This window comes from Oryctolagus cuniculus, chromosome X (genome assembly GCF_051225735.1).
Source record: "Oryctolagus cuniculus isolate XC-2025 breed Fujian yellow rabbit chromosome X, ASM5122573v1, whole genome shotgun sequence".
Lineage (NCBI taxonomy): Eukaryota > Metazoa > Chordata > Mammalia > Lagomorpha > Leporidae > Oryctolagus > Oryctolagus cuniculus.
This window is the reverse complement of record NC_142888.1, coordinates 106857881-106869626: the sequence shown is the minus strand read 5'-3', so window position 1 is coordinate 106869626 and position 11746 is coordinate 106857881. Positions and strand designations below refer to the sequence as shown.

At 47.4% G+C, this 11746-nt stretch overlaps 1 protein-coding gene across 8 annotated transcripts in view; it reads right to left on the bottom strand.

Annotated features, from left to right (window-relative positions):
* Positions 1-551: 551 nt before the first annotated feature.
* The window catches only part of OCRL (OCRL inositol polyphosphate-5-phosphatase), a 53649-nt gene continuing 42454 nt past the window's right edge, over positions 552-11746 (bottom strand). For 5 of the 8 annotated variants that reach the window (XM_051827494.3, XM_089324243.1, XM_089324244.1 and 2 more), the window contains 6 exons: positions 10321-10344; positions 7135-7251; positions 5848-5932; positions 4057-4184; positions 3148-3259; positions 552-2948 (listed from right to left, as the gene is read on the bottom strand). In XM_051827494.3, coding sequence (XP_051683454.2) covers positions 2824-2948; positions 3148-3259; positions 4057-4184; positions 5848-5932; positions 7135-7251; positions 10321-10344 — 591 coding nt within the window. In that variant the 3' untranslated portion in view covers positions 552-2823. The remainder of the gene's footprint in view (positions 2949-3147; positions 3260-4056; positions 4185-5847; positions 5933-7134; positions 7252-10320; positions 10345-11746) is intronic. The other 3 variants (XM_089324242.1, XM_017349741.4, XM_089324245.1) reach the window with 1 other exon arrangement.

Here is an 11746-nt window from a genome sequence, read left to right as displayed (position 1 = left end):
TCTAGTCCCGGCTGCTCCTCTTCTGATCCAGCTCTCTGCTATGGTCTGGGAAAGCAGTAGAAGACAGCCCAGGGCCTTGCGCCCCTGCACCCACGTGGGAGACTGGGAAGAAGCTCCTGGCTCCTGGATTTGGATCGGTGCAACTCCGGCCGTTGTGGCCGATTGGGAAGTGAACCAGCGGATGGAAGACCTCTCTCTCTCTCTCTGCCTCTCTCTGTAACTCTGTCTTTCAAATGAATAAAATAAATCTTAAAAAAAAAAAAGAATTACCATCCTTTCCTCCAATGGTCATTTTGTTGCCTGAACCTGAGGGTTAAAATAAAGGTACCTGGCTGGCCTCTGAAAGTACCTGACTTTTTTTTTTTTCTTGGCCTCTGAAAATACACAGCTGCTTTTTCTCTCTGAGGGCAAACCTACTGAAATGCTTACATTTCCCTGGAAGACAGGGGATGGCAGCAGAGGCACAGCTGATGGGGACCGCAGCAAAGTCAGGTTGGGACCCACTGACATAAGGCTGTCTCCAGTTCTTTCTCACCAACACCACACTTGGATTTTTCACACAACATATATTTATTCAGAAAAAAAAAATTGCAATAAATTATAATAAAAAAGATGCCACGAAGTACAGAACCCCACTAGCAGCTTTGCTTAGTGACCAAGATGTTTTTAGGAAATTGAATAGAGTAAGAATCATGAAGTAGTGAAAGAGACACTAAAGCAATGTCATCCCATGGATTTGAACCATTTCTTCCCTAAAACAATAGGAACACAGTCTTTTGCTACCAGTTGGATCTGAAATGCTTCCTTCAGAGGAACTATGAAACATCACCTTAGAGGACTTAGGAATTAGAGCTTGGGGTGCTGGGAGAGGCATGGTAGGGAAGCAGACTTCTTGTCTAGTCTATGTCTTGTCTTTCCTACCTAGAGATTGTCTAAAACTCTCAACCCTTTATACACATATCTCAGGACGAGCTGGAAAACAGGTTGAGGCAGTAGAAGCCACTTAGTGCTCTGACCGAGTAAAGAGAGAGCCAGGATGCTGCACACACAGGCTGCACACAGCTCCTGCTAAACACACCCTTGGTCACCCAAGGACCCCAGGTTGGCAAGATTCTACAAAACGAGCCCCAGTTCCCATCATCTGCCTCTTTCTGTGATCACCTTCTGGCGCAGCAGAGATGACGAGACGAATCTATTCTTAGTCTTCCATGAATGAAGTTCACCACCTACCCCTTGGCCTTTCAGATCTTTAGCTATTTGGCATCGGTAACTTAACTCCTATTTCCCTAACTCCCAGTCACAGAAGGGTTTAACTTGGATATTGCAGGATACCACACCTTTGCTTCCCCAGAGAACTCAAATTTCAAGATGGGAGAACTGGAGAAACATTCACTGGTGGAGGTGCCCCTGGCCCTCCCCTCAGATGTGCTAGAACCACGGAGTTGGTGCCCAAGATTGCACACCGGGCCTGCACTTTATACTCCTCGCATCTGATGGTAATAGGCAGGAATGAGTCCACTTGGGGTTGTTTTAAGGAAAGAAAATCAGGAGGAAGCCAACTGTACCAGGCAGTTTTGCAGTCAGTGGCTGGTGGCTTGTTTGTTAAACAGAGATCTTTTTTTTTTTTTAAGGCCATCCCACAAAACTTGAATAAATGAAAGGCTCAGAGGGTCATCATCTTGGGTGGGAGAGGTACGATGCACGGTTGGTCCCACCGGCCAGTCTTTTACATAGCACTGGATATAGGAGCCAAGGGAGTCTCCACACCCTTCACTTGAAGCAGTCGGTTATAAACTTCACAGTCAGCACTCGTGAGGGAGGGTGACATCCGCCCGCCGGCCCTTCTGAAGACTGAAGAAGCGGTGCTAAGGGTCAGCCCCAGTGCCCTCGCTGTGGGAGGCAGCAAAAGCCTGAGGTGGCTGCCCTCTCTCCCTCTTCTTCCTTGTGGTGCAAATGTTGCTCTGGAGGCTGATTCCAAGGAGTGGATAGGTCCTATCAACAGCCAGGATCAGTCCTTATGTAAAATGTGAATAACAACAGGGAAGGGACAGTAGGGAGCAGGACCTGTCACACATGAATCCTCTCACTCGTGAAATTCTCAAAGTGCTTCCACTCTGTGATTCTCTCACAGCAATAGGATGTCATCTCTAATAGTTCCTACAGTTATGTTGCTAAGTGTGGTTTGAGACAGAGCACGTGCTTCCATCCCGTGCGGATCCATGAAAGGGCCATAGACACCACTGTAGTAGCAGAAACGCACAAGTGCATCTAACAACCACATGTAGACAGTGAACTCACTGTTGAGGACATCCAAGGAGTCACTAGCCTCACCCAGGCTCCGTCAAAGTGATAGAATGAGTGGAGAGGAGTGCAAAGGAGTGAGACGGGCAGTGGGTGACTTGAAAGCGCTTTGTAGGAACGACTACAGATGAGCCCGAGCTACCACAAGTAGTGCTTGCAGGCCTAGAATGGGGACGTCTGAGAATCCAGGCCTAGGGTACTAAGGACAATCATGACAGTCAGGAAGAGGCAACAAACACATCCCTAGGTAAAGATCTCTTTGCCTTATAAAGAGGAAAACACAAAAAGACCAAAATATGGTAACTTTGGCTTGGCAATATAAGTCTAAAAGTATTTTGCTGTGTAGGATATGGTAAAGGAGGGATTAGGAAACTCTCTTCCTTTTGTACTATAAACAGAACTTGAACTTCTGCAATAGACCCTTCCTGTGGCGTGACTTTTAAAAAAAATCATTCTTGAAATAACCTGGAGCTGGCCACTCATCCCCCTCTCGGATCTTGAAGAGTAGTATGAGAAAAAGCCTTAGTCGTCTTCACTCCCGAGCAGAAAGCCCAGAATGAACTGGATAGCACGCTGGCGGTCACTTGGGGTCTGTCTCGCCATAATGTTGGGTGGAGGCCTTAGGAGAAGACTGGTGAACAGAGTAGCTAGAGGGTGACAGGAAGAAAAGGGGAAACCCTCTGTCAGACACAGACCAAGCAAAACCTCAGGATTGGGGGTGCCCTGGGGATGAAGACAGAAGGAGGGAAGTGCCTGGATACCCACCAATGTTTGTACTGTGTAGGACACACAGACAGCATCCTCTACAAACACCCCTGTGCAGCTGTTCTTAGGGGGCACGCTTACCGATCATGTTGGCGCTGACGTTGTTGTATTCAGAGAATTTTAAGAGTTCTCGAAGGAATGCCATCAAGTAGCGGAAAACATTTCTGTGGCATCTTGGAAGCTGGGAAATCACCTGTTTTTAAAAGTGGGTGGTGGTGGTGGTGCAGCAGCGAGGAAAACAGGTAGAGGAAGGTAGTGAGAACAATTCACAGCTGCCTGAAGAATGGTTTATTATCCAGCCCGTATAGGACTCCATTCGTCTTGTCATTACCCTCTATCATTTACTCATGACCAACAATTCCTGTTAAATTGTAACTCTGAACCAAGAGTGGTCACCCTGTTTGTTCCCTGTCCACTCAATGGCCAGGCCATGTGGTCATCATAGATTCCCAAGCTCAGCCTGCCTCACAAGGAGGTAGGCAGTAGTCTACCCTTTTCCTAGACCGGTAGCCATGTTGTCCCCCAAGCTGACTGGTTTTCTCTACAGTGTCACTCAGCATAGACAGGTCTCCTCCCAATATCCCCTAGTCTGACTCACAGGTGGTCTGTGCTATCACACTTCACAATCATCTGAAGATTAAAACACTCATCAACAACAAGAAAACAACAAAGACTCCTAAAGTGTCAGCCACCCTTCCCAGTCAGGTCAGCCACAATTCGATGTACAAGGAATGTCATCCATCTTACCTTGGAGTAAAAAATGTCTACCCCACTATTTTTTTTATGTAAACAGCAATAGGACAACTGGGAAAAGGTAGCAAACACAACCTAAAATCTAAGAGTCTCAACTCCTAACAGTGGTGTCCTGCCATGAATAACTGACCCAGACCCATCCGACCACAAAGCTGCCTGCCTCCCTGGCTTTGTAAGATCGACAATTTCTCTATGGGGGGACCTGCCCCAAACACATCCCAGATCAACTGAAGTCACCTGTCGGCAGATCCGGGGATCGTGAGCAGAGTCAAGACATCGCTGATAGAGCTCGTAACAGATGACAGGCTCTGGCAGGGCTTCCAGGAAGATGAGCAGCGCCTCAGCCACAGAGTGATTACTGCCAGCTGAAGCACCTTAAGTCAAGGGAAAGCGGCTCCGGACAAGGCCACAGCAGACCCCACGGCTTCCTCCCACAAGCTCCCACAGGGCCTGTTTCCCTTCTCTTGTCTAGGACATGCTCATTCTACTCGGGGTTTGATATTCTACCGGCCCGGGTCCCTTGAAGCTGAGTTGTAGCAGAATAAGAGGGGCTCTTGGGAGGTCTAGACCAACCACACAGTCAAGGGGAATATGGCTTTCAGAAATACAGTCCACACTGGACTGGACTGTAAGCTAGCTGCCAGTTTCCCATCCTTCTCTCTGCCCTAGTAACAGACAGTACATGTAGTGGCACGAGTAATCAGCTGCCCCATGTTCCATGCCTGTTAAAAGTCACTGTTGGGGGCCGGCGCTGTGGCTCACTAGGCTAATCCTCCGCCTTGCAGCGCCAGCACACTGGGTTCTAGTCCCAGTTGGGGCGCAGGATTCTGTCCCGGTTGCCCCTCTTCCAGGCAAGCTCTCTGCCGTGGCCTGGGAGTGCAGTGGAGGATGGCCCAAGTGCTTGGGCCCTGCACCCCATGGGAGACCAGGAGAAGCACCTGGCTCCTGGCTTCGGATCAGCGTGGTGCACCGGCCGCAGCGGCTGCAGCGCGCCAGCCTCGGCGGCCATTGGAGGGTGAACCAACGGCAAAGGAAGACCTTTCTCTCTGTCTCTCTCTCTCTCACTGTCCACTCTGTCAAAAAAAAAAAAAAAAGTCACTGTTGGGGGGCTGGCACTCTGGCGTCGTGGGTAAAGCTGCCACCTGCAGTGTCAGCACCCCATATAGGCGCTGGTTCGAGACCGGGCTGCTCCACTTCCAATCCAGCTCTCTGCTATGGCCCGGGAGGGCAGTGGATGGCCCAAGTCTTTGGGCCCCTGCATCCGCGTGGGAGACCCCAAGGATGCTCCTGGCTCCTGGCTTTGGGTCAGCACAGCTCCGGTCATTGCAGCCAACTGGGGAGTGAACCATCGGATGGAAGATCGATCGATCGATCGATTGATCTCTCTCTCTCTCTGCCTCTCCTTCTCTCCGTGTAACTCTGACTTTCAAGTAAATAAATAAATAAATCTTTAAGAAAAAGTTACTGTGGGGCAGGCCTTTGGTGCAGTGGTCAAGCCACCACTTAGGATGTCCGCATCCCACATCTGAGTGCCTGGCTGGAGTCCTGGCTCCTCCGTTCCTGATCCAGCTTCCTGCTAATGCACACCCTGGGAGGCAGCACATGAGGACTCAAGTACCTGGGTTCCCTGCCACCCACAGGGGAGACCCAGATTCAGTTACCAGCTCCTGACTTCAGCTGGCTCAGTCCCAGCCGGTGTGGGCATTTAGGGGGTGAATCAATGGCCGAAAGACCCCTGTCTGGCTGTGTTTTCTCTGCCTTTCAAATAGAATGAAAATAAATGTACAAAATTCAAAGCTCAACACAAAGTCTCTACCTACCCCTTGATTGCTTTGAGTAAGAGCCTGATAGAGAAGTCAAAAGTTTCTGAAAGGAACTGAGAAACAACTGCATAGGCAGTGGTTTCCTTATGGCAACAGACAATTACAAAGGAAATAAATAGGGAAAGAGAAAGCAAGGGTACATGGGCAGGAAGAAGAGTTTGGCCAGGTACTTGCCAGCTTCCTAAGCCTTGGTCAAAAAGGATACGGATTGTCTCAGGAATGCTGGTGTCCAGAGAGTCAATGATCTGTTGTAACTCCTCCTGCATCCCAGGGGTCTGGAACAGGTCCTCCTACCAAAGAGGTCAGAATGAAAGGAACCAGGCAAGATAATCACCCCCAGTGTTCTGAAGATGACCCGGGGATGCAGACAGCAGCAGGAAGCGGGGTGGTGTGCATATTAATGATTAGAAATGCAGCTGAGAAAACAGCACTTATGTCATGTCTATAATTTGGGTGATGTTATATTTCAAACAAGAAAAGGCTCTTCAAAGGTTTTAGCCTGTAACTGATAAGGCAGGGGAGGAGGTGACTAGACCAGGAAACCAGGTGTTCCACTCTGAGCCTCTTGACAAAAAGCAGAAGGCAGTGTCCAGACACACTACCACATCCAAATACCAATGCTGCCGGATGCTGGGGAAGGGGTAACTGGCACCTTTGTGCCAAACTCTGCTTGCCAGTGGTATTACTCTTTGGTAGTTGAGAGAACATTACTCTTTGATTTCATCTGAAGGAAGTTCCCTGTTTTAGAGGGAGAATGAGTTGCAGTGGCTAGGACTGTAGATAGGACTTAAGAATCTTGATTAGAGGCAGGGCCAGTGCCGCGGTGTAGTGGGTAAAGCCACCGCCTGCAGTGCCGGCATCCCATATGGGCACCGGTTCAAGTCCCAGCTGCTCCTCTTCTGATCCAGCTCTCTGCTATGGCCTGGGAAAGCAGTAGAAGATGGCCCAAGTCCTTCGGCCCCTGCACCCACGTGGGAGACCCAGAAGAAGCTCCTGGCTTCAGATCAGTTCAGTTCTGGCCATTGTAGCCAATTGGGGAGTAAACCAGCAGATGGAAGACCTCTTTCTCTCTCCTTCTCTCTCTGTATAACTCTTTCAAATAAATAAATCTTTTAAAAATGATTAGAGCCAAGTTAAAGAAATGGTCTTCAGAATCTGTAATGCCTCTATGACAGCTAGCGTACACGTTACAGACTCAGGCACATGGTTGGCCAAGGGGAAAAGAATGCGCAACCAGGGACCCTCAGTTCCAGCCCTGGCGCTGCCACTACACTTAGGCTGTGGTCTCAGCTGAGTCACTTGGGTCGCAACACTTCAGTTGTCACACCTGTGAATAGGGACCCCTCCCCCTGCCCAGGTGATCCGATAGTGCTGCTGTGTGGAGGTAGCCTGGGAGGGTTAAGAGCAAGCACTGTGCCACTGCGAGGTATTCTAATTTTCCACAGAACTCACACACTTTCCAAAGCTGCAGCGAAGGGCTACTGGCACTTACCTGGTGACAGGCGTATCTGAATAAGTGATCCACTAGAAGCCAGATCTCCTTGGGGACCTGCAGGGGTCTCTCACTTGTACCTTCGTCCAAGGGGACCATCTGCAGAAGGGATTTCTCCTAACAGATGAGAAGGGATGAGAATCAAAAGGGGTCTCAGGATTAAGACTTCCATGGGTCACTTAATCTCCTTCAATTTCTGCTCACGAGGGTACAAATGTGGTCCTCATCTCCTAAGATGTTTCATTTTTCTCACAGGACACACCCCTGGGCAGAGGGCACACAATGCTGCTTGCTGTAGTTACAGGACCCCCTTTCCTAAATGCCTCGGTTAATTGTTGAACAGTTCATTTGGTTTAGGGTGTTTACCATGTGGCCGGATTCTGCGCTGTATATTCTTTCCAAGATACACACACCAGGGGCAACTTGTGGACCAGTAAGTCACAACCGTCTGGACAGTGTTTTGAGGGCTCGGTGCCTACACTTAGATTTTTGTTTCACTTTTAACTTATTCTTCTTTCAGGCCTCACCACAAATACTACTGTTTGCACTGTTGGCTTAAATGAGGTAGTCGGTTCCAAGCAATTAAAGACAACTCTCCACATTAGACCCACATGCATGATGACTTTGAGGTTGATCGGCGTTCCAATCTTAAAGCACTGAAGATCCAAAAACAGTACACTGAATACAGCAAACCGAGAGCCGGAAATACCATGAAAAGATTGGGGGCTGATTCCAGAAGCTGTCACTTCTGTTCATGGCTCTGCGCTGTTCCTTGGGGGCTTTTACTTCTCTCACCTATCTTTCTGCTATCTGTTGGGTTCTTGTGAAGCACTGTAAGAGTACAACCCACAAATGACATAAATCAGAATACTAACCAACTCTGAATTTAAAAATGGCTAGGAAATAAACTCAGTTATCTTGGGCTTATGTAGTCAAATAGAAATTACATGAGAAATTGTCTGAAATAGGTTATCCGGCATCGGAAAATGGCCCTCAGACAAGTCCCAGTGGAGGAAACCATGTCCAGGGTTTAGATCCTCCCCTCCTCCAGATGAGGGTCACGTATTATGTACGTTCAACTACAGGGCATTCTTGCAGCCTAGAAGTCCCATACACTACCCCCAGCCGTGTGCCTTTCAGAGAAAGCAAAGCACGTCACTGCTCTCACAGAGACCACGTACGCTACGGCAGGGATCAGGTCTCTTCTCAACGTTCTGTTCTCTAATGAGCACGGATGACCCTTTAAAGCCCTTGTGGCTTTCTAAGGGAATAAGGGAGGGCATGGAGCATGACAGTCGCTGATCACTGAAAATCTGATTCTTTTCAGATTCTTTTTGTGTCCTTTCTTTTCCGGGGATTCTATCACTTGATACTCATGCTCCTTAGACCTGCCAGAACTTCTACCAGTGGCTCAACCACTGACTTCTTTCTGGTTTTGAGTATTAAACCCAGGTAAGCACATGCTCTGAGTCAACACTGTCCACAATGCACTCTGCTAACTTTCTGGAGCAAACACAGCCCATGTACAGATTCCTCAGCAGATGCCTCTTCGCTTATCATATATAAATTATTCAGCACTGAGTCATGTACTTTACAAAAAATCTGACATCCAACTGGAGCTTTTCCTGTACTCAGGCAACACAAGGCACTGTCCAAGATGAAAAGACAGAAAACATGGAGTGCTGTTAATAGAGAAGGCTGGGAAGCAGAGCTGTCTCAAACCTTAGTGGTTTAAAAAGGTTAATAAAATGTCAGTATGCTGTACACACCATCTGCTATCTACTTTCAAGTTTATGTGTGATAATATAAAACATCATACTTGTGTCTCTAAAGTCTAGAGAGATCATGCACACAAAAAAATAAACAAATCCTACACACTATTGTGAATGCTAATTTTCAAAGGGAAGCCACGGCATTCTATATTCTTTCAAAAAGAAAAGGTGTCTCAATAGCCAAAACATGGAATCAAACAAGGTGTCCATCATCAGAGGAATGGCTAAAGAAAATGTGGGGTGTGTTGTGTGTGTGTGTACACACACACATACATACAGTGGAATATTACTGAGCTATAAAAAGAAACATTTTAGCATTTGCATCAAAATGGATGAAGCTGGAAGACATCATGTTGAATGAAATAAGCTGGTCACAGAAGGACAAATCCTGCATGTTCTCCCTTGTATGTAGGAGATAAAATTCAAAAAAACAAAAAATAAAAAATAAAAAAACAAAAACAAACAAAAGAAATGGCTGTGAGTCAGTATTGCTGCAAATATATTCTTGTCAAACTTTCCTCTGTATCTGTGCCAAACCAATGGTCAGAAATGTCTTATTACTATGTATAAAAAGAAAAGGTGTCTGATCAGCCTAGATTTTGTGATGTTAGTGCTAATATCAAAAGCACACAAACAGTACACCCTCGGCCACATGGGGAGGTCACATTAAACATTGTAGGAAAGCACTTTAAGAATAAGAATGTTTCTCAATCCCATGTTCATAGCTCTGGGTGGAGCCAGGCACTCTCCAGGTTGAAGACAGAGAAGCAATGAGGCACTGTAGAAGGAGTGCTTCACCAGCCATTCTGGAGACCTGGGTTCCAGTGCTCTCCACCTCACACCTCTGTGGTCAGGAGCACTACGACTTTAATAAGGTTTTCACCTTCTCTGGGCCTCGGCCATCTTGTCTGTTAGAACGGGGAAAATATCTGACCCTGTTTGATGGTGGAGGGCTGGACCCGACGATTCCTTATGATCTCGTCCAGCGCCACCTTTTTCTTAAGCCTCTCAGTGTGGTCTCTGAATAGTTGATCACTGTCATTGCTAACCCCAAATCACTTCCTCTAGTTTTACTGACACTGCAAGTGGAGGATAGCTAATATGTACCTTCTTCCAACTCATGAGCTTTCGGATTCCTCAAGACAACTCTGCTTACTTCTCAACTCAAAACTACAAATCTGGAAGCTGGAGTCATATTGCTTTGCTGGTATTAAGTCCCAATGACAGGATCAGTGCCAAAACATCTTTCCTGTACTTTGAACACACTTCAAGAGAGCTGGCAGGACTTTAGGGGATTCTCACCGGGTCAGAAGTCTCTGATATGGGGACACCTAGGGAGAAATTCCAGGGACCGCACAGTTAAGTGTTAATCAAGCACAGGGAAATGCTCGTAAGTACCAATGGGTTGCATTACCTTTTCTAGGAAGCTGTCTTCTTCCTGAGAGCAGAGCAGGAAAAGAAAGTCATCGACAGATAGAAAACGATTAGAATTAATTTACAGAATTGGAAACAGATCAGTATTAGAACTCGCTAGCTTATTAGATACATATGCTTTATACAGCTTCAAATCCTTCAAGTAAATTATAATTCTTGAAAACGCAACATATTCTCCATATGCAAAGTTCTCTATCATGAATAGTAAATCTGTGTGCAGTTGATTGAGAACATCCTTCAAGAAACATACACGCAAGGCTTTTATGCCCTTTGACAGCCAGCTGCCAGCTGACCAGGCCAAATGCCCACTCATGTCTCTTGCTGATCATCTGCTGCTTGGAAGTGGGCCCTGCTGCTGGACTGTGTGGCTTCTCGCCCTACCCTAACGCCACATCAATGGAAGAATCTGGTCATTGGCCTGGCAGCAGTTACTTGGAAGGACAAGGTAAGCTACTTTCCTTTCTGTTGCTATTCCTCTCTCGCCAGCTAGCTTCCTAGGCAGTCTCTCAGACCCCTTTCCATTTCCCCGTGCCCACTCCCCTCCACCCAGAGAGCCCCCCTCCCCAGATTGGAAAGCCTGGGTCAGAGGATCCACCATATCCCCTACTGGGGTTACGAGAAAAAGAAAAGCAGGAAAGAGAGAGCAGGCGTCTTTTTAAATCTTCCCTTTTATGCTATTATCACATCCCAATAATAACTATCACCAGCACTTAAGGAGCATCTGCCATATACCAGGAACCGTGCAAAGCAGATATTGTTCCCATTTTACACATGAAGAAACCGAGGCTCTGAGAGGTTATTCCCTGAGCTGACACTGTTGGGCAGTAAGTGGCACAATCAGGATTGGAATCCAGCTCTGAGCGACTCCACAGTCACTAGCATTATGCTTGTGCAGCAACTCACAAAGGACAACGTTACTGTTTCCTGGAGGAAGAGGCAAGGGGAAAGCTGGGAGAATATATTTTCCATATATTAAAGATTCCATAGGCTAAAGATCCTGAAAAAAACCCACTTAGAAGGCAGCTTGGCTGACAGAAAGAGTACAGGCACTGGTGTTTGTCTGGGGTACAAATCTATGTTCTGCGTCTTATGAATTTTGTATAGACCTCTAATTACCAAATTTCACACTGCCTGTTTTTCTTTCTTTGAGAGGCAGAGACAGAGAGCTCCCACTCACAGGTTCACTCCCCAGCTGCCTGCAGTAGCTGTGGAGACTGAAACTCAGCCTGGCTCTCCCATGTGGCTGGCAGGAAACCTATGACTTTAGCCATCACTCTTGCCTTCTGTGGTCTGTACGAGCAGGAGTCTGGAATCAGGAGCCAGAGGCAGTGATGGAAGCCAGGCACTTCCGCTGTGGGACGTAGGTGCCCCAACCAGCATCTCACCTGCTAGGCCGAATGCCCTCG